This window comes from Macaca nemestrina, chromosome 12, assembly GCF_043159975.1.
Source record: "Macaca nemestrina isolate mMacNem1 chromosome 12, mMacNem.hap1, whole genome shotgun sequence".
Classification (NCBI taxonomy): Eukaryota; Metazoa; Chordata; class Mammalia; order Primates; family Cercopithecidae; genus Macaca; species Macaca nemestrina.
The window spans coordinates 18,600,895-18,624,307 of NC_092136.1; the positions used below are offsets into that span (position 1 = coordinate 18,600,895).

The window sequence follows — 23,413 nt, forward strand, 5'->3', positions numbered from 1 at the left end:
TTTCACCATGTTGGCCAGGCTGGTCTCAAACTCCTGACCTCAAGGATCCACCTGCCTCGGCCTCTCAAAGTGCTGGGATTACAGGCATGAATCACTGCACCCAGCTGACTCCGTTTCTTAACATATAAAACAGGATAGTAATCATATCAACTCATATGTTTATTGTGTGGATTAAATGAATGAATACATGTAAACATTTTGCTCAGTGTATGGCACATAAAAGCATTCCGCATTATCTCCTATTGACTGTGATAGTGTTTCCTTATTATGTGTTAAGTATTGGCCACAATGACTTCTTACCACTTTCCAAAGGAACCATGTTGTTTCATGTTATCATACTTTCAGAAATCGTGTTCCCTGTTTTTGAATGTATTCCTTATTTGCTTAACAGCTTTCTACTGCTCCAAGATCCATCCCAACTGTGTTTGCTCCTTTATAGCCTTCACCTACTTCTACAGAATTTACTATTTTCTCCCTTGTGCTATTACGGAATCTTATGCATGGCTCTAAAAATCACCTGTACTCTATGGAGACTATTTCTACACCACTCTTTTTTTTTTTTGGTGGAACAGGGGTGGGGTTGAATTAATAATCTAGTTTATTTATTTTATTTCTTCTAGAAAAAAAAAAAAACGGGAGAGATGTACAGAATGTGCAGGCTTGTTACATAGGTATATGTGTGCATGGTGGTTTGCTGCACCTATTGACCTGTCCTCTAACTTCCCTTCCCTCAACTCTCACCCCTCAAGAGGCCCTGGTGTGTGATGTTCCCCTCCCTGTATCCATCGTGTTCTCATTGTTCAACTCCCACTTATGAGTGAGAACATGCAGTGTTTGGTTTTCTGTTCCTGTGTTAGTTTGCTGAGGATAATGGCTTCCAGCTTCATCCATGTCCCTGCAAAGGACATGATCTCATTCCTTTTCATGGCTGCATAGTATTCCATGGTGTGTATGTTCCACATTTTCTTTATCCAGTCTATTACTGATGGGCATTTGGGTTGGTTCCTATGCTACTCTGTTTCTTCTCCTAGAATAAGAGCTCCTTGAGGGCAAGTATTTTCACTTACTCATTTGTATTTCCAGCCTCTCATGCAGTGTTGACGCAGAACACACTGAAGCAATAATACAGCCTGGAGTCAGGCTTCACGGCTTCTCCTGGCACTGGCTTTTTCATTGACTGGGTGTGTGACCTAGAGCAAGTTATTTAACATTCTAAATCTGTTTCATTTTCTGCGCAAAGGAAGTAATAGCATCTACCTAACACATAGGGTTGTTGTGAAGAAAAATGAGATAATCTATCTAGAAGCACTTAATAAATGTTAATTGCTACTATCATTTTCACTATATTGTATTTTCCATGTCTAGAAATTCCATTTGGATCTTTTTAATATCTTCCACTAATCTCGTAATCATATTCATGTTTTCTTTACATACTTGAGTATATTTATATGATTTAAAATAACTATTTTAAGGTCCTTGTTAGTTAATTCCATCATCTCTGTCATTTCTGGATCTGTGTTTCTATTGATTAATTTTTCTCCTGGTCAGGGGCTGTATTTTCCTGCTTCTTTTAATGTCTGGTAATTTTGTTTTGTTTTGTTTTTGAGACAGGGTCTTACTCTCTGTCACCCAGGCTGGAGTGCAGTGGTGTGATCACGGCTTACTGCAGCCTCAACCTTCTAGGCTCAAGCAATCCTCCCACCTCAGCCATCTGAGTAGCTGGGACCACAGGTGTGCACCACCACACCTGGCTAATTTTTAAAATTTTTTGTAGAGACAGGGTTTTGCCCTGTTGCCCAAGCCGGTCATGAACTCCTGGGCTCAAGCAATCCACTTGCCTTGGCCTCCCAAAGTCCTGGGAGGTAGGTATGTGCCACCATGCCTGGCCTGTCTGGTAATTTTGAATTGAATGTCAGACTTGGTGAATTTTGCATTGCTGAATGCTGGATTTTGTTAAATTCCTTTAAAGATTACTGAATTTTGTTCTTGTATAGAGTTAAATTACTTGCAGATCAATTTAATCCTTTTTGCTTTTAAACTGTTGAGAACTCTACCCAGTCCCCTGTGTGTTTTGAGGTCTTTTCACTATGGCTGGTAGAAGTGTAAATTATACTTAGCCCCTTGTATACTCCAGAAATTGTTTGGCCCACTGTTTTCTGGTAGTTCTTTTTCCAACCCACACATATGCAAAGTTTGTAGCCAAAGATTCTGGAGCTCACTGAACAACTTCTTCCTCTTTTGGATTCTGACCTGTAAATTCTGGCTGCTCCAGCCTCCCTAAACCCCAGTCTCTGCCTCCTCAACTCAATAACACTGCTAAGCTCTTTGACAATCTCTCTTCCTATACTGTTGCTTGGAAACTGCCTCTCAGAATTCACAGTCCCCACCTGCCTATTGCCCAATGTCTGAAAACTGCTGTTTCAGATATTCTGATTCTTTCATTGTTAGTGGCAAGAGGGCAATTCCCTTAGCAGATACTTCTTCACAGATAGAAGAGGAAGTACCTATCATTATTTTATCAAATGAAATATATATATGTATGTATGTGTATGTATGTATATACTCAAAATTAAATTCTAATTGAAAATAAAGTTGGAGAAGGCTGTTTTGAGCCGGTATCCCTAAACAGAAGTAAAGATTTACATCAAGAGAATATCAATCTTTGCCAGACTTAGAAAATTCAGATTAATATTCCTATACAGAAAAAATTAGTAAAGTGAGAAGTGTAATTTTAAAGGCTTTTAAAATTCTAATAAAACTTTTTGCTTCCAAGAGCCTAAAGTTGCTTAGATACCAAGAAGTTCATTACAGTCTTCATGAGATTATCTGAAATTTGGACAAGATAATTAGCATCAGTGCTCAGTCATGCAGAAATGATATTATACCCCCGTACTTGCTAAAAACTGGAATAAAATATTTTTTGTCAAAAGGGACCAGGTCCTTAGATTTCTACAAGTGGCTTCATTTTTAGATACGTATGCTCTTCTTTTGCTACCTCCCAGAAGAGTTAGTTTCCACTTGATCATGCTCAAGTATGCACATGACATTCTAAGGAAGTTATCTGCAGAAGAACAATGCAGTAGGAGTTCCACTCAGTAGGCAGGTACCTGGCATTATAATTGATAAAATGGGGCTTAATAAATCCTTTCCTTTAGAATCTTGCCTCCAAGAGCTTTCACTCATTCTGGATTAAAATTGGAGATTGACACATTCCGGTTTAGAAAGATGTTCTGAAGTTTCCTAGAAAAAGCTGAGAATATATTAAAGCTACTTAACCAATTATTTTAGGATCACCTAGACACCGATGTTGCGTTTAGTCTAAGAAGTCTGAGGCTGTCTGACTAAGAAGCATAACAATAGGCCGGGCATGGTGGCTCACGCCTGTAATCCCAGCACTTTGAGAGGCCCAGGCTGGTGGATCACAAAGTCAGGAGATCCAGACCATCCTGGGTAACAAAGTGAAACCCCGTCTCTACTAAAAATACAAAAATTAGCCGGGCATGGTGGCGGGCACCTGTAGTCCCAGCTACTTGGGAGGCTGAGGCAGGCAAATGGCGTGAACCCGGGAGGTAGAACTTGCAGTGAGCCGAGATCGCGCTGCTGCACTCCAGCCTGGGCAACAGAGCGAGACTCCGTCTCAAAAAAAAAAAAAAAAAAAAAAAGAAGAAGCATAACAATAAACAGCCAGCATAAAATCTATGTTTTGTGTTTGTTTATGGCACAAGGAGAAACAGGCAATTTGGAGCTGCTTATTCTTAGCAGCTGGATGAGTCACTGGCAGCTGCTATTAGAAAGATAAAGAAACCCACATCTGCTAAGAGTCCAAATGCTACATGAATCCCTTGTGATAGTAAATACATTCTTGAAGAGGCCCCACTTCTGTATCAGGAAAAAAGTTAAGGCTATCTGAAGACCGTTTTCCATAGTTATCTTCATATGTTGTCTCACAGAAACTAGATCTAGCCATATTCTTCAATATACAGCTGACCCTTGAACAACACAGGTTTCAGCTGTGCAGATCTACACTTTTAGGGGGGTTTTTTCCAACCAAATATGGATTGAAAATACACTATTCTAGGGGTATGAAGCCCTGTATACGGAAGACTGACTTTCCACATATGAGAGTTCCACAGGACTAATGTAGGCCTTGATTATGCATGGATTTTGGTATAAATGGGGGTTCTGGAACCACTCCCTGCATATACTGAGAGACGACTGTACTAGGTGGTCTACAACAAATATTTGCTGACTGAGTAAGGGACTGGGAAAGACAACCTCTGTTAATATAGCACAAGCTTTACCTATACACTCACAGTTCCCAGTTTTGTTTATATAGAGACCAATGGAATAGTGTTTCTGAGTTGCTTCACTTAAAATTGAGTCCACATTGGTTTTTGCCTATTAGTGCATTTATTCTGTAAAGGAAATGATACGATCCTCAGTACACTAAGTACTTCTTTAATAATACTGTAATGGAGATGCATGATCTCCAGAGTTACATGTCAAAGAGGCAATGACTGAAGTAAAAATAGTAGAAATAGCACATCAGCATATTAGTAAATCTGGGTTCTATTTTTAGCTTTGATACTAATCCACCATGAAATGTTTCTGCAAGTTACACAATTTCATTATTTATAAAATGGGCACAATAATACCCACTTTACCTATTTCTTAGGACAGTAGAACTAATAAGATATTGGGTGGAAAAGTTTTAGAAAAGAGTTAGTAACTATATATAAAAGTTTAATAGCTGTATATTTAGTAGCTATTTAGAAAACTTACAGTTTTGTAGCAGTAGCATTGATTAGAGCATAGTGGGGAATCTCATAAATTCAAAAGCAGGGAGTCTACCTATTCACTTACTATAACCTCAGTGGGGAGGGGAGGGGAAGGGAAGAGAAGGGAGAAGAGAAGAGGGAGGGAGGGAGGGAGGAAGGAAGGAGCGAAGGAAGGAAGGAAGGAAGGAGGGAGGAAGGGAGGGAGGGAGGGAGGGAGGGAGGGAGGGAAAGAAAGAAAAGTAAAGAAAAGCAAGCAAGCAAGCAAGCAAGCAAGCAACTGCCTTAAAGGTATTTATAAAAACACATAATATGAAAGTAGGAGACCAGGCATGGTAGCGCACGCCTATAACCCCAGCACTTTGGGAGGCTGAGGTGGACAAGTGGCTTGAGCCCAGGAGTTCGAGACCAGACTAGGTAACATGGTGAAACCCTAACTCTATAAAAAACACAAAAATTAGCCACACATGGTAGTGCACAAATATATTCCCAGCTACTTGAGGTGGGAGGATCACCTGAGCTTGGAAGGTCGAGGCTGCAGTGAGCTGAGACTGTGCCATTGTATTCCAGCCTGAGTGACAGAGTAAGACCCTGTCAAAAATAAAAATAAAAAAAAAAGTTGAAATTTATTCTGTGGCTATTACTTGAAGGCTTTAAAAAAATATTCTAATATTCTTAGGCAGTGGCCCAAGCCAAAAACTTGGAAATTACCACTGGTCTTCTCTCTCATCTTAATGCCAAATCCAATCACCAAACCCTATGGATTCTCTCTAAAAGCGCCCCTTCCATCTCCATACTGCCTTAGTGTTGGCTCTAATCTCTCACTCAACTACTACCAGACTTCTATGTTCCTTGCCTCCAGTCTAGACCATCTTCTACACTGCCTTTTGAATGATCTTTCTAGAGCTCAGATATTACCACACCACTCTCCTATCTAAAAGCCTTCAAATAAGATGGGGCATGGTGGCTCACGTCTGTAAACCCAGTGCTTTGGAAGGCTGAGGCCTTGAGTTCAGGAGTTTGAGACCAGCCTGGGCAACATAGCAAAACCCTGTCTCTACAAAAACATTTAAAATTAGCTAGGTACGGTGGGCATGGACCTGTAGTCCTAGCTAGCTAGGAGGCTGAGTTAGGAAGATCACCTGAGCATGGAAGCTCAAGGTTATAGTGAACTATGATCAAGCCACTGCTCTCTAGCCTGGGCAACGGGGTCTTTTTCTTTTTGAGACAGAGTCTTGCTCTGTCGCCCAGGCTGGAGTGTAGTAGCGTGATCTCGGCTCACTGCAAGCTCCACCTCCCGGGTTCACGCCATTCTCCTGCCGCAGCCTCCTGGGTAGCTGGGACTACAGGCACCTGCCACCACACCCGGCTAATTTTTTTGTATTTTTTAGTAGAGATGGGGTTTCACCGTCTTAGCCAGGATGGTCTCGATTTCCTGACCTTGTGATCCGCCCACCATGGCCTCCCAAAGAGATGGGATTATAGGCGTGAGCCACCGCACCTGGTTGCAACTGGGACTTAAAAAAAAAAAAACCAAAACCAAAAAAAGCCTTCAAATAACACCCAGAGAATAAAATTTAACTTTTTTGTTTGTTTGTTTGTTTTGAGGCAGAATATCGCTCTGTCACCTAGGCTAGAGTCAGTGGCATAATCATGGCTCACTGTAGCCTCAACCTCCCCCGGCTCAAGTGATCCTCCTACCTCAGCCTCCCAAGTAGCTGTGACTACAGGTATGTGCCACCACACCTGGCTAATTTTGTTTATTTTTTTGTAGAGACAAAGTGTCAGTATGTTGCCCAGGTTGGTCTCAAACTTCTGGGCTCAAGTGATCCTCCTACCTTGGTCTCCCAAAATGCTGGGATTACAGGTGTGAGCCACCACATCCAGCCCCAATTTCTTTTCTTTTCTTTTCTTTCTTTTTTTTTTTTCTGAGGCAGAGTCTTGCTCTGTCGCCCAGGCTGGATTGCAGTGGCACAATCTCGGCTCACAGCAACCTCTGTCCCCCAGGGTTCAAACGATTTTCGTTTCTCAGCCTTCTGAATAGCTGAGATTATAGGAGTGTGCTACCACACCTGGCTAATTTTTGTATTTTTAGTAGAGACGGGGTTTCACCATGTTGGTTTCAAACTCCTGACCTTAAGTGATCCACCTGCCTTGGCATCCAAAAGTGCTGGGATTATAGGCTGAGCCACTGTGCCTGGCCCAATTTCTTTTATATGGCTAAAAAATGATCTTTCAGCAGCTCCGTTATTCCTTCACAGTCTCATCTCCCCTAACCTCCTTCACAAACTTCACACAGACCCTAGACATTCTGACCTGTTACATAAGTATTCCAGGTTCTTTTGTGCTTCAGCATATATTCTACCTAGGATGCCCTTCTCTCCTTTATCCATGTGAATGATTCCAACTCTTCCTTCCCAGCTTAGATCAAACAGCCAGTTCTAAGGAGGACCTTCTCTGCTCCACTTTTCTCTCCCTCCTCTAACAACAGTATCCCCATCCCACCCCCATTCAGGAGTTTCTTTCTTTGTATTCACATTATTCCTTGTATTTACTGCATGGCATTTTAATATCTGCCAAGAGCAAGGGCTGTGGAGTCAGACTGCCTGGGTATAAATCTGGGCCCAGAATTTACTATGTAACCTTGCCAAGTTACTTAACCTCTCTGATCCTCAGTTTCGTTAGTTACAAAATGGGGATTATAGTATCTACCACAGAGAGCCCTTGTAAAGATAAACGAGTTACTACATGTAAAGAGCTACACTTGGCTCTTAATAGGTATCATTAGTGATGGTAGTGGTAATAGTAATATCTTTGACATAAACCAGACAACTCCTCAAAAGTGAGGTATTCTAAATACCTTGAATAGCATGCATTCAAACAATATTTATAGGAACAAAAGAAAAAGTTTGAAAGAGAGAGAGAAAGAAAGAAAGAAAGAAAGAAAGAGAAAGGAAGAAAGGAAGGAAGAAAGAGAAAGAAAGAAAGAAAGAAAGAAAGAGAAAGAAAGAAAGAGAAAGGAAGAAAGGAAGAAAGGAAGAAAGGAAGAAAGGAAGAAAGGAAGAAAGAAAGAAAGAAAGAAAGAAAGAAAGAAAGAAAGAAAGAAAGAAAGAAAGAAAGAAAGAAAGAAAGAAAGAAAGAAAGAAAAAGAGAGAGAGGGAAGGAAGGTAGGAGGGAAAGAAGGAAGGAAGGAAGGATTCGGGAAGACTTACCGCCATTTTTGCCCACAGTTCGGAAGCATCTCCAGAAGGCTCGTAAAAATGATACCCTATTGTGGGGGGTGGCTTGTACGAAGCTGAATTCTCGAAAGAGAATGTGTGTTCCCTGGCATACACTGTTAAAACTGCAAAGAGAAAAATCAAGAAATCATTGTTAGATGGAATCCAGAAGGCTGGAATCAGAATGAAAAATTGAGACCAGAGAGAACCACTGCCAAAAAGAGGGAATTTTTCTCCCCAACAAAACTCTGAAGTCTAGATTAGACCTAGCCCTTCTATGGGGAAGTCTCTTCATATAACCATATCTCTCCGAAAACTCTTGGAGGCCAGTTCCTCTGAGTGCTTCCCACCTTCCACAGGTACACACAGAGGACATCTAAATCAGTCATTAGAGCATCGCATATGGAGGAAAGCCTTTTAGTCTCTAACTGGATGACACTGGCACTCATATTTTCCTTTTTGGAGAATACTTTTCCCTCCACTCCATTTGGAATTAGGTTTCCTTAAAGATATTCTTTCTGGGCTGGGTGCAGTGGCTCATGCCTGTAATCCCAGCAATTTGGGAGGCCAAGGTGGGTGGATTACTTGAGGTCAGGAGTTGGAGACCAGCCTGGCCAACAGGGTGAAGCCCTGTCTCTACTAAAACTACAAAAATTAGCCGGGCATGGTGGTGTGCGCCTGTCATTCCAGCTACTCGGGAGGCTGAGGCAGGAGAATCACTTGAACCTGGGAGGTAGAGGTTGCAGTGAGCTGAGATCATGCCACCGCACTCCAGCCTGGTCAATAGAGTGAGACTCATTCTCAAAAAAAAAAAAAAAAAAAAAAAAAAAAAATATTCTTTCTGTACTCTCCCTGGCCTATACCAGCTGCCATAAGGATAACATGGCTTATGGGGACATAACTGGAGTGTCTGTTCCAGTTTGGGGTGGTTTTATATATCTCTCTGACAATAACCCCAGAGACAAATCCCATGTGCCAAAGGATATAAAGGGTCCAAACAGAACAAGAAAGGAAAATAGAAACAAGGGTATAAAGTGGCCCCTAAATGAGAGTATGAAGCAAAGCCCCAGGGCCCAAGTGAGTCATTGTTTAAGCTGGGCCAGGGAAGGGAAAAAATATACTCCATTGACTTTGGGTTTTCCTGCCAAAGAAATAAAGGCTGTAGAGCCTGGTGTAATCTAAAAATGGAAATTCCACCGAAGAATAGGCAATTATCCAGTAATCATCCCTACCAGAGCAAACTTCAGGTTCCAGAAAACTTCTAAATTCTCTGACAAGTAAATCATGAGCGGAAAACATGTTAATCTTTGTGGAGAAGCAGACATTAAATTTGAAGATGGCAAGCAATGGGGGGAACGGTGGTAATTCCAAATGCCAATTTTCATTTGTTGACCATATAAAGCGGGGGAAAAAATCTGACTCTGAATGGAACAAGAAAAAATTTCAGGAGCCATCTATTCCGTTTCCCTTCTCTCAGACCAACTTCATGGGAAAGAGTCTAACTTGTCTTTAATATAGAGTATGTTTTCATTTAGGATAAAGTTAGTTCCTTCCTGTTAATAGTAACAGCACTTTATGAAAAAGCAAACTATATACTCTTCTTCTTTAATGGACAGCTAGCATAGAAATCTACTTCTAAGACACCCTGAGGAAGTATGAGGACATCATCTGGCAAAAGATTAGGTTAGTAGAGGGGCTTTCAAAAGCAACGAAAGTGTTAACCTAACCATGCAGTGCTATTGTCTTAAGCAAAGGAAAATAAAAAATACAGGAAATGAGCTGTTATAGGTAAATGCAGTAGGCTACATTTCCAGCAAATGAAGTCTGAAATGATAATACTGTAGCCTAAATTCATGAAGCTATCCAGCAAAGTAGTCCCAAAGCATGCTTCATATTCTAAGAGAGAAAAGTTGATGTCTAGGTCATGGTCTAATGAAATTGTAGCTTTGTTATAGCTTTTAAAGACTATCTCAAATGCCAAATTTTGTGTAAAGTCTTTTCCTGATTTTATCTCCCATGCCCAATTTCCATTGTATCTCGCTTAAAATTCTCTAACAGTGCTCACAATTTGCTACTTTGTTTTAAAGTTACTGGACTTTCCCCTATTAGACTGTCAGTTCTATGGAGTAAGCACAGATTGTACTCATCTTTGTCTCTACTATATTACCTAACTCATAATTACTCATAAATATTTGTGGAAATTGATTTAGAAAGATAAGAAAGACAGGTAAGTGATGCCAGGTAGAATGTATCTTTGAAGCTAGCCACACAGGAAATATTGAAAGTCTATATCTTATTAATTTTTCTAAATTCCAGGCTTTGGGTCTGATATTTTTATTATAATATTGCAATACCAGCTTTATTTTGATTGGTATTTTCCTGGTATATCTGTTTCTGTGCCTTTAATAACCCCCTTCTAGGTCATTTTGTTTGGGTATATCTCTTGTAAATAGCATGTGGCTAGATTTTGCTTCTCTACCCAACCTTACAGTCACTATATGTTAATGAGTAGCTTTTTAGTGTATCTGATTAATTTCTGACCTGATATCTTATTTTGTCTTTCCCATTATCCATTCCTCTTTGCCTTTCCCCACCCTCTTTTCCTACCTTCTATTGTGTTAGTAAAGTTTTGTTTTGTTTTAATTCTTTTCTATCCTCCCTATTAGTTTGGAAGCTATAGACAAAATCTATAATCTTTCAGTATTAAAATTTAATGTAATCAGCCAGGCATGGCAGTACATGCCTGTAGTTCTACTCAGAGGCTGAAGATGGAGGATCGCTTTAGCCCAGCAGTTTGAGTCCAGCCTGGGCAATATGGTGAGACCCCATCTTAAAAAATTAACATAATATTTATCTACATTGTTTTTTCCCCAGACATTGTCTCGCACTGTCACCCAGTCTGGAGTGCAGTGGCCCCATCTTGGCTCACTGCAACCTCTGCCCTCCAGGCTCAAGCATCGATCCTCCCACCTCAGCCTCCGATTAGCTGGGACCAAAGGCATGCATCATCACGCTTAGATATTTTTTTGGATTTTTAGTAGAGATGGTGTCTCACCATGTTGCCCTGACTGGTCTCAAACTCCTGAGTTCAAGTGATCCACCCGTCTCAGCCACCCAAAGTGTTGGGATTACTGGCGTGAGCCACCGCGTCTGACCTATCTACACATTTTTGAAAATGTCTGAAAATACTCATTATCTTTATAACTCTCCAAAACAAGACAAGGGGCCAGGAATGGTGGCTCATGCCTATAATCCCAGCACTCTGGAAGGCTGAGGTGGGTGGACTGCTTGAGCTCAGCAGTTTGAGAACAGCCTGAACAACATAGTGAAACGCTGATTCTACAAAACAATACAAAAATCAGCTGGGCATGGTGGCACATGCCTGTGGTCCCAGCTACTTGGGAGGCTGAGGTGGGAGGACTGCTGAAGCCTAGGAGGTCAAGGCTGCAGTGAGCTGTGATCGCACCACTGCACTCCAGCTTGGGTGACAGAGCAAGACCCTGTCTCAAAATAAATAAACAAAATAAAAATAAAAACAAAACAAGACAAAGCCCAAAGCACACTTTCTATAACTTATGTGCAGTCTTCTCATCTTCTGATATTATTTATATATCTTCTGATTATTAATATCTTCTGATATTATTTTTTAGAATGTGACTAGAATCTCTTTTTAAATTGGAAAACTTTTTTAATGTGGTAAACTATATATAAAATTTATCATTTAACCATTTGCAAGTGTACAATTCAGCGTCATTAAATATATTCACAATGCTGTGCAACCATGAATATCAATACCCAAAACTTTCTCATCATCCCCGATAAAAACTCTGTATTAAACACCACCACCCCCTTCTGCCCACCCCCCAGACCCTGATAACCTCTATTCTACTTTCTATCTCTATATATTTGTCTATTCTAAGTAGCTCATATAAGTGGAATCATATAATATCTGTCGTTCTGGCCTATTTCACTAAGAATAATGTTTTCAAGGGCTGTAGATGTAGCATGTATCAAAATTTATTTCTTGCCTTCCTTCATATTTTTAAAATAATAGAGACAGGGTCTCCCTATGTTGCCCAGGCTGGTCGCAAGCCTTGAACTCCTGGCCTCAAATGATCCTTCCACCATAGCTTCCCAAAGTGTTGGGATTACAGGTGTGAGCCACTGCAGGGCCATAAATTTATCTTTTTTTAAAAGCAGAATAATATTCCATTGTATGTATATACCATATATTGTTTATCCATTCATCTGTTGATGGACCCTTGCGTTACTTCCACCTTTTGGCTATTGTGAACAATGCTGCTATGATTTGTATACAAGTATCTGTTTCAGTCCCTTCTTTAATTCTTTTAGATCTATACCTACAAGTGCAATTGCTGGATTATATGGTAGTTACAGGTTTAACCTTTTGAGAAACAACTGAACTGTTTTCCAGAGCAGCTGAACTATTTTACATTCTCACTAGCAATGCACAAGGGTTCCAATTTGTCCACATCCTCACCAACACATACTATTTTCCTTTTTAAAAAATAGCCAACCTAGAGGGTGTGAAGTGGCATCTTATTGTTGTTTTGATTTGCATTTCACCATTGACTAATGATGTTGAGCATCTTTTCATGTGTTGGTCATTTGGGTATCTTCTTTGGAGAAATATCTATTCAAGTCCTTTGCCCATTTTTAAATTGGGTTTTTTGTTTTGTTGTTGAGTTGCAGGAGTTCTTTACATATTCTGGATATTAATTCCTTCTTGGAGATATGATGTGCAAATATTTTCTTCTGTTGTGTAGGTTGTCCTTTCACTTTCATGATAGTATCCTTTGATGCACAAAAGTTCTTAATTTTGATGAAGTCCAATTCATTTATATTTTTTTTCCTTATGTTTTTGGTGTTATATCCGTGAAATAATTGCTAAATTTAATGTCATGAAAAGTTTCCCCTGTTTTCTTCTAAGAGTTTTATAGTCCAATTTCATTCTTTCACATGTGGATATCCAGTTTTCCCAGCACCATTTATTGAAAAGACTGTCCTTTCCCTATTGAATTGCACCTTTGCAGGAAATCAAATGAGCATATATGTAAAGAGTTATTTCTGTGCTCCCTAATCTATCACAGTGGTCTATATGTTTGTCCTTATACCAGTGCCATAATACTTGAATTACTGTGGCTTCACAGCTAGTTTTATAGTTGGGAAGTTTGATTTTTCCAATTTTATATTCTTTTTTCAAGATTGTCCTGGTGATTCCATATAATTTTGAGGATTAGCTTTTTCTCTCAGTGAAAAAGCCTATTTGGAAATTTGATAGAAACTGTGTTGAATCGCTAGGCACAGTGGCTCACGTCTGTAATCCTAGCACTTTGGGAGGTCGAGGAGGGCAAATCACCTGAGGTCAGGAGTTTAAGACCAGCCTGGCCAACATGGTGAAACTGTCTCTACTAAAAATACAAAAAAACTAGCCAGGTGTGGTGGCAGGCACCTGTAATCCCAGCTACTCTGGAGGCTGAGGCAGGAGAACTGCTTGAACCTGGGAGGTAGAGGTTATAGTGAGCTCAGACTGCGCCACTGCACTCCAGCCTGGTAGACAGAGTGAGACTCCATCAGAAAAGAAAGGAAGGAAAGAAGGAAGGAAGGAAGGAAGGAGGGAAGGGAGGAAAGGAGGAAGGGAGGGAGGGAGGGAGGGAGGGAGGGGGGGGGAGGGAGGGAGGGAGGGAGGGAGGGAAAGAAAGAAAGAAAGAAAGAAAGAAAGAAAGAAAGAAAGAAAGAAAGAAAGAAAGAAAGAAAGAAAGAAAGAGAGTTCAATCAACCAGCCTGACCAACATGACAAAACCCCATCTCTACTAAAAATACAAAACTTAGCTGGGTGTGGTAGTGGATGCCTATAATCCCAGCTACTCAGGATTCTGAGCAGGAGAATCATTTGAACCTCGGAGGTGGGGGTTGCAGTGACTCGAAATCATACCACTGCACTCCAGCCTGGGTGACAGACTGAGACTCTGTCTCAAAAAATAAATAAATAAAATAAAAAAGAAAAGAAAAGAAACTGTGTGAATCAGCAGATTGCTTTGGGTAGTACTGACATGTTAACAGTGTTACATCATCCTATCCATGCACTCAGGGTGTCTTTCCATTTATTTAGCTCTTCTTTAATTTCATTCAGCAATGTTTTATAGTTTTCAGTGTGCAAGTCTTTCACCTCCTCTGTTAGACTTATTCCTAATAGACTAAACCTTTTGGATGCTCTTTTAAACACAATTGCTTTTCTTAATTTCCTTTTAGATTGTTCATTGATGATATACAGAAACAACTGGTTTTTATGTGTTGCTCTTGTCCCCTGAAACGTTGCTGAATTCATTTATAAGCTCTAGAAGTTTCTTTTTTCTTTTTTTTGGTGGATTCTTTGGGATGCTTTTTATGCATAGGATCATGTAACCTGTGAATATATTTTACCTTTTACTTTCCAATTTGGATGTCTTTTATTTCTTTTGATATCTACCTTTTCCTTTTTATTCCTTTTTTTAAAAAATTCACCCCCATACCTAGAGGACAATATACCCCTTTAAATGTAAAAATTACTATTTTAGGCCGGGAGTGGTGGCTCATGCTTATAATCCCAGCACTTTGGGAGGCCGCGGTGGGTGGATCACGAAGTCAGGAGTTCAAGACCAGCCTGGCCAACATGGTAAAACCCTGTCTCTACTAAAAATACAAAAATTACCCGGGTGCGGTGGCAGATGCCTGTAATCCCAGCTACTCGGGAGGCTAAGGCAGGAGAATCGCTTGAACCCGGGGGGCAGAGGTTGCAGTGAGCCGAGATTGCACCACTGCACTCCAGCCTGGGCGTTAGTGAGCCTCCATCTCAAAAAGAAAAAAAAGAAAAAGAAAAAAAAAGAAAAAAATTACTACTTAAAAAAAATCAATAATGAATTAAGTCTACCTACATTTATGAAATCAATTTTCACGCTCACTACTATTTCCCACATTCTGCTCCTTCACTCTTGGTTCAATCATTTTCTTGCTAAAGTACATCCTCTAATAAGATCCATAATCACTTACTGAAATCCTGGCACCTTTCTGGTTTGGAATTGACAAACTTTGAGATTTTATAAAGGTAATACATTGCACAAACCAGATGTGATATAACACCTCCAGCAGGGTTGGGATAGCACCCCATGGATTCAAACATATTAAAGTCTTCACAGTGAAACATATAAGTATTCACACTAAATGGGATAAACAAAGACCAAACTTAGCCCGTAAACTAGTTCAGGTCAAGTTTACCCCCCAAATGAGTTTGCTGAAAACTTACCAAAGGACAAATTCAGGTTTTCAAAGCTTTTTTTGAATTGTGAATTTATTAATAGACATAAACCTGTAGTTCTTTCAGCAAAAGCCTGTGAGTGAAAATATCTTTATTTTACCTATTGGAATGAAATTTAATTCGGTGGAGAATTCTGGTTATTACCTATCTTCTCTCAGCACTTTAAAGATACCACCCCGTTGTCACCTCGCACCTATCACTGATATCAAGCAGACTGCTGTCAAACTCCTGCCATTCCTTTGAAGTGAATCATTCTTATCATTCATATAAACAATTTCCTTTATCTTTAATGCAGATTCTACAACGTATCTACCATGTAGGTTTATTTTTATTTATTTTGCTCAGTACTTTAAACTGACTTCTGTTTTTTGTCAGTTTGGGAAAATGATCAGCCCACATATATATTTTTTGAGACAGGATCTCACTTTGTTGCCCAGGCTGGAGTGCTGTGGCGTGACCATAGCTCACTGGAAGCTTGAACTCCCGGGTTCAAGTGATCCTCTCATCTCAGCTTCCTGAGTAGCTGGGACTACAGGTGCACACAACCATGCCTGGCTAAACTTAACTTTTTTGTAGAGATGGGGGCTCACTATGTTGCTCAGGCTGGTCCTGCACTACTAGCCTCAAGCAATCCTCCTGCCTCAGCCTCCCAAAATGCTAGAATTACAGATGTGAGTCATTGCACCCCCCAATTCTTTTAAAAATATTGCTTCTTTGCCATTCCCTCTATCATTTTCTTCTGTATCCTATTAGATATACGTTGTAGCTTTTTAATGTCTCTTACCTGTCTTCATAGTTTTTTAGGTCTTTATGTTACACTTATTATCTTTTAAGTTATTCATTCTCTATTCTGTCTGGTCAGCCTAAGTAATGTAGATTCTACAATTCTACAAGATTCATGCAACTGTGCTTCAGCCTGGGCAATAAAGTGAGATCCTATCTCACAAAATACATATGTACATATATTGGCTGATAATTTTCCAGAACAACAACAACAACAAAAAAACAAAACAGAAGTCAAAGTGCTGAGCAAAATAAATACAAATAAACTGTCCAGGAGCGGTGGTTCACACCTGTAGTCCCAGCACTTTGGGAGGTCAAGACGGGTGGATCACAAGGTCAGGAATTCGAGACCAGCCTGGCCAATATGGTGAAATCCCGTCTCTACTAAAAATACAAAAAAATTAGCCAGGCATGATGGCGCATGCCTATAATCCCAGCTACTTGGGAGGCTGAGGCAGGAGAATTGCTTGAACCCAGGAGGTGGAGGTTGTAGTGAGCCGAGATCACGCCACCACACTCCAGCCTGGGTGACAGAGCGAGACTCCATCTCAAAATAAATAAATAAATAAATAAATAAATAAATAAATAAATAAAAATAAACCTACATGGTAGATACACTGTAGAATCTGCATTACTCAGGCTGATCAGACAGAATAGAGAATGAATAATTTAAAAGATAATAAGTACTTCCCAAGTAGCTGAGTCTACAGGCGCACGCCACCATGCCTTTTTATATCTAGAGACAGGGTTGTAGAGACAGGGTTTTGCCAAGTTGCCCAGGCTGGTCTCAAACTCCTGGGCTCAAGTGATCCGCCCTCCTTGGCCTCTGAAAATGCCAGGATTACAGGCATGAGCCACCTCAACCTGGCCTCCAAGTCAGTTTTAAATGTTCAACTATTTTTATTTTCTCTGGAGTAAATTTATGTTTATTGGGTTTATTGACTGTCTTTCTCAATATTAGTGTTCCTCATATATTTTAGAATTTCAGCATATAAGTTCATGTGAAGTGGGAGGTTTTTACTCTCTCTTGTGGACAGACCCTAGTCCAGAACCAGGTCCTGTATTGGATGACTTATGGCTCCATTCCTGATATTAGGGACATCACAGAGATTGTCACTGTACTGCTAAGGAGGTTGGACCCACTAAGACCTAGCTGTAAGGCTGTCTGCTTCTTCTCACACCTCAAGGTTTTTGTTTTTTTTAATAGATGGGGTCTCACTATGTTGCCCAGGCTGGTCTCAAACTCCTGGCTCAAGGGATTCTCCTGCCTCAGCTTTCCAAACAGCTGGGGCTACAGGCATGCACCACCGCACCTGGCTAAACTTCCAGGTTTTATGTAAGCCATTTGTCAGGTAGCAGTCATCACTTTTTTTGAGTCTCTCTTAAAGTGGTGGAGGCAGAAGGGGCTGGCTCCAGTCTCCTGCACTGTGTGTACAACGCTTTGAATCTCCACCATTCAAGAAATGAGCTTTCAGTTACTACACCTTCTGAATCCAGAGCACAAGAGGCATGTGGTCACAGTCCCACTTACTGCATTGTGGTTTTATTGAGTTTCTAATAAGATGAATTTATATTAATTTTATGCATGGCTACGTCCTTAAACTTCTCTTCTTAGAAAATTTTACGTATCATTACCATGTGTGTAGAATGAATAAGAGGCCCAAGTCATGAACACTGCAAGCCATCATGACCAGAAATTCAAAACAAACATTTGACCCACCAAGCTTAAAAATGCATATTTGTACTAATTTTTCATTGTATTTGACTAAACTACAAAGTTCTTTAATAGACATTAATCTTTCCTCTAAAGTAAAACAAGAAAGTTCCTAAAAATATCTTAAAGGCCATACAGAAGTACACCATATGTCTGCCATAAACAGATTTTGCCAAAACGAGTATTCAAATTTCATTGAGCAATTTTTTTTATTCTTAAGTTGTTGGAGTTCTTCCTTGAAGATTTTAATTTTTAAAAATTTTGACGTATTATAATTTCAAATTTACCAAAAAGCTATAATAGCACAAAGAATTCCTGAATATCCTTTACCTAGATTACTCAAATGTGAATATTTTGCTACATTTTCTCTCTCACTCTCCTTTTTCTCTCTCTCTTGCTCTCTCTCTCTCACACATACACACACAGACATATAAGTACATATGTATATACATATTATCATTTTTTGGAACTATTTGTAAGTCATAGACATGACACTCATTTACTCCTACAGTATTTCCTAAAAACAACAACAACAAAAACAAAACAAACAAACAAACAAAAAACAGAAGTCAGTTTAAAGTGCTGAGCAAGATAAATAAAAATTAGGAAATAAGGATTTCCTAAAAATATTTCCTAAAACTAAGGAAATCTCCTCCCTCCCTTCCTTCCTTCCTTCCTTCCTTCCTTCCTTCCTTCCTTCCTTCCTCCCTCCCTCCCTCCCTCCCTCCCTCCCTCTCTTTCTCTCTTTCTCTCTTTTTTTTTTAGACAGGGACTTGCTCTGTTGCCCAGGCTAGAATGCAGGGATACAATCACGGCTTACTGTAGCCTTGAACTCCTGAGCTCAAGCGATCCTCCCACCTCAGCCACCTGAGTAGCTGGGACTACAAGCGCACACAATCATGCCTGGCTGATTAAAAAAAAATTTTTTTTTTTTTTAGAGATAGGGTCTCGCTTTGTTGCCCAGGCTGATCTCGAACTCCTGGCTTCAAGTGATCCTTCCACCTCAGTCTCCCAAAGTCAGCCTCCAAGAGCCACTGGAGCCTAGGTTTAGCAACATCATCGAGAAGTGCAGCCTTAAGTTAAGTGGATCCTTGCTGGTGCAAAGGTGGCATGTGAAAGCCCACTTGCAGTTGCAGCCTGGCCATCCACCTATCAAAAGGGCATGAGAGTATTCTGATCATCTCCACAGACCTAGTCCACAACATCTCAGATGGTTTTGACCAGAAGTTCTCAACGGTGCCTACCAAGGTCAAAGGCTCTGACAACCTCTTCACTATGGAGACTGACGCCAGCCAGGGTGCAGCGTAGCTGCCTAGTGAGTTCTTTGAGGAGGACAACATGCTGAGCATGAGCAAGAAGTTAATGCAGGAAGCCATGAGTGCCTTCCCCGGCATCAATGAGGCCATGAGCTATGCTGAGGTCATGAGGCTAGTGAAGGGTATGAACTTCTCAGTGGTAGTGGTTGACATGACACTCAGCAGATCAAGAACCAGATCAGCCCATTCATCTTACAAACGTGCAACATGCTAGGTGTGGGGGACATGAACATAGACCTGCTGTCTTCCATGCTGAAGCAGACACTGCTCATCATCTACTTTGTCAGCAAACAGTTCAAGGGCCCTGAGCAGACTACCTGTATCATCTGCAAATATATCCCTGAGTTCTATCCCTGTATGAGACAGAGTGACTGATCCAGGAGCTGGCCAAGTACAAGATTGACACATACAACATCATCATCACCCAGCTTCTCTTCCCCAACCTGAAAATCCTGAAAGATATGTGAGGCCTGACACAAGATTCAGGCCAAGTATCTGAACCAGATGGGGGACCCTTATAAAGACTTTTGCACTGTGAAACTGCCACTGTCTCCCCATGAGGTGCAGGGGGCAGACAAAGTCAACACCTTCTCAGCCCTCTTCACAGAACCCTACAAGCCCTGCAGCACCCAGCAGCACCACTGCCAGCCCCAGCTGCTGCCATTTTACACTCAACCTTTACCTTCCCCACCCTCCAGGGCAGAGGTTACACAAATCCCTCCCCACCACCTCCGCCATAGTACAAGGGGAGACACTTGGGGAGCAGGTGTATGGTAGATGCACCTGTCAGAAATAATTGAAGCATTTCCTGAGAATGACCCTGTGGTCTAAGATGAATGTGTGTTCAGAGTTCTGAGTGAAGGAATTTGGGAATGGCCAACCCAGAGATTCATTATTTATCTATGAGGAACATCTGAACCATCTGATCCATCCCATGGATCACGGGCCATACAGGGGTTACAGGCCCTTTGTTTTGGGTTGGATGAAGGTTGCTAGGTGGAGACTGCCAGGGTGGGGGCGGGGGCTAAGTGAAAATGCTGTATAAACTGCATGCTTTTTTATAAGTGGTAGCAGTTCTCCTGTTCATCATGCTGCCCCTGGACTGCCCTGTATGTAAATCCCCTCAATAAACCTTATGTTTCATTTGCTGGCTCCGTGTCTCTTTTTCAGCCTCGCAAACATGGTGCCATCCCTACGGAAGTCAATAGGGGTCCAGCACAGGAGGAAGCAGGGAGGGAGTCTATTCTCCTGGTGGGGGTAGAAGTGCTCTAGTTGCCCTCCCTGCCATCTCTCCCTGCCTCTTGCTCCTCAATAAAATGATCTTAAACCAGAAAAAACAGTTACAATGAAAATGATGTTAAATGAAATAGTTATTTGAAAACCTGTTGTACAGGTTACTTTATAGAATGTACTTCCATTTGGGTTTGTCTGATGTCCCCTCATAATTCAATTCAGGTTATACCCCTTTGGCAGGATCATCACAAAGGTGACGCTGAGTTCTTCTCAGTGCATCACATCTGGGGGCACTTGCTGATTAGTCTAATTACTGGGGATGTTAACTTTGATTCTTTGGTTAGAGCAGCATCTGCCAGGTTTTGCCACTATAAAGTTAGCCTTTATAATGGATAAGTATCCCGTGGGAAGATATTTTGAGTCTGTGGAAATATATAGTTACTCTGCAAACTTTCATTCACAAATTTTAGTATCTATTAATAATTGTTGCCAGAACCAATAATGAATATGAAGGTTTTGCCAAATGGTGAATCTTTTTCCAACTATGTCATTTCATCTACGTTTTTAAGTTGATCTTCTACAATAAGGAAAAGCTTTCCCTTCTTATTTATTTATATCATTGTGGACTCATGGATTCTTACTTTGTTCAATAGGTTATATTCCTTTACTATCATTATATATTTTTATGCTCATATGATCCCATATTTGGCCATGGAAGCCCTCCAAGCTGACTTCTACATTCTTTTGACACATCTACATAATTATCTGATCACTTCCTTCCTTTTTGATAGAATAAGATGTTCCAGTATCATCTTGTTCTTTCCCTACCTCACCCTGGAGCCAGCCATTTATCCAAGAAGCCCGGTTGTTTTTAGTAAAGAATAGGCTAGGTGCAGTGGCTCACGCCTGTAATCCCAGCACTTTGAGAGGCCGAGGTGGGAGGATCGCCTGAGGTCAGGAGTTTGAGACCAGCCTGGCCAACATGGCAAAACTCCTCCTCTACTAAAAATACAAAAATTAGCCAAGCGTGGTGGCACTTGCCTGTAATCCCAGCTACTCGGGAGGCTGAGGGAGGAGAATCGATTGAACTTGGGAGGCAGAGGTTGCAATGAGCCAAAGTTGTGCCACTGCACTCCAGCCTGGGCGACAGAGAGAGACTCCATCTCAAACAAAACAAAACAAAATCTATGAGCTCACACTGATTCAATTCCAGTTCAACACTACAGGTTACATTCTATCATCTCCCCTTTCCATATCTGAAATGTCCTTTTTCTTTTCTTTTCTTTTTTTTTTTTTTTTTTTTGAGACAGAGTCTGGCTCTGTCGCCCAGGCTGGAGTGCAGTGGCCGGATCTCAGCTCACTGCAAGCTCCGCCTCCCGGGTTTATGCCATTCTCCTGCCTCAGCCTCCCGAGTAGCTGGGACTACAGGCGCCTGCCACCTCGCCTGGCTAGTTTTTTGTATTTTTTAGTAGAGACGGGGTTTCACCATGTTAGCCAGGATGGTCTCGATCTCCTGACCTCGTGATCCGCCCGTCTCGGCCTCCCAAAGTGCTGGGATTACAGGCTTGAGCCACCGCGCCCGGCCTGAAATGTCGTTTTTCTAAAGTGAGAAAAAGGTTCCTGTTATCTATAACATATTTACTTATTTGCTTAATCCTAAAATGTACTAAGCTAGCTAACCCATTCCTCTGTGAAAAAGAAGCCTGCTAATTAGAGTTTAATACTTGTTTAGAGTTGTTTTAGCCTGAGGGTATATAGTCCAAATATTGTGTTCCTTAGATGAGTTTCTCCAACCCCCTTCTGTATGGTATATTATTCATTTGAAATACAATTTGCTTCACTTATTTGTTTGTTTTCAATTTTAGAAACTCCCCCAATCTTGTCAAATACATACTTACTTATGTAAATGAAAATAACATAGTTCCAAAACTAAGACATGTGCAAAAAAAATTCTTCGATAAGTGACCTTTATATCTATCCCACTTTTATCTTTTCACTCCATCTCACTAACATCTTATAGATAATGAATCTCATTGGTCTCTGGTTTATTCTTCCTGTGTGCATATTTTTTTCTCAGATGAGCAGATACATGTATATACAGTTGACCTTTCAACAGCATGGATTTGAACTGTGTGGGTCTACTTATACATGGATTTTTTTCAATAAATATATTAGAAAATTTGGAAGGATTTGCAACAACTTAAAAAAACTCACAGACCAACTGTGCATCCTACACATATTGGAAAAATTAAGAAAAAGTATGTCATGAATGCATAAAATATGTAGACACTAGTCCTTTTTATCATTTACTACATTAAAATATACACAGATCTGTTATAAAAAGTTAACGTTTAGCAAAACTGACACACACACTTACAGACCATACATGGTGCCATTCACAGTGGAGAGAAATGTAAGCAAACATACAGTATTAAATCATAACTGTATAAAATTAACTGTAGCTCATACTGTACTACTATAATAATTTCATTCATAGCCAACTCCTGTTGCTATTGCAGTGAGCACAAGTGTTGCAAGTATCTGCTTAAAACACCATGTGATGCTAATCATCTCTGCATGGGCAGTTCATTTCTCCAGTAAACTGTATCACAGTAAAAAGTGATCTCTCATGGTTCTCATGTATTTTTCATCGTGTTCAGTACAAAACCATAAACCTCAAGTAACACCATGGGACCCACACGAAGTGTCACTAGTGATGCTGAAAGTGTTTCAAGAAGCAGAGACAATTCATGACATTACAAGATAAAGTTGAATTGCTTGACATACATCATAGATTGAGATCTGCAGCTGTGGTTGGCCTCCATTTCAAGATAAATGAATCTAACGTAAGAACAACTGTAAGCAAAGGAAAGGAAATTCATGAAGCAGTTGCTGCAGCTGCATCACCAGGCATAAAAACATTGCACTTTTGGTGAAATTTTTTTTTAACTTGTCTTGAAAACGCAGCTTTTATATGAGTGCAGGATTTCTGTAAGAAAGGCATATGACCCTAATATGATCTGAGAAAAAGTGAAGTCATTATATGACAACTTAAAGCA

At 40.5% G+C, this 23,413-nt stretch overlaps 1 protein-coding gene and 1 pseudogene across 11 annotated transcripts in view; one reads left to right on the top strand and one right to left on the bottom strand.

The window, feature by feature from the left end:
* The window catches only part of CSTPP1 (centriolar satellite-associated tubulin polyglutamylase complex regulator 1), a 230,199-nt gene that overhangs the window by 111,740 nt on the left and 95,046 nt on the right, over positions 1–23,413 (bottom strand). For 9 of the 11 annotated variants that reach the window (XM_011724338.3, XM_011724340.3, XM_011724336.3 and 6 more), the window contains one exon: positions 7,988–8,118. In XM_011724338.3, the coding sequence (XP_011722640.1) occupies positions 7,988–8,118 (131 nt within the window). Of the gene's footprint in view, positions 1–5,290; positions 5,367–7,987; positions 8,119–23,413 lie in introns of all 11 variants that reach the window. The other 2 variants (XM_071074725.1, XM_071074726.1) reach the window with 1 other exon arrangement.
* The window catches only part of LOC139357636 (ATPase Get3-like), a 30,631-nt pseudogene continuing 16,093 nt past the window's right edge, over positions 8,876–23,413 (top strand).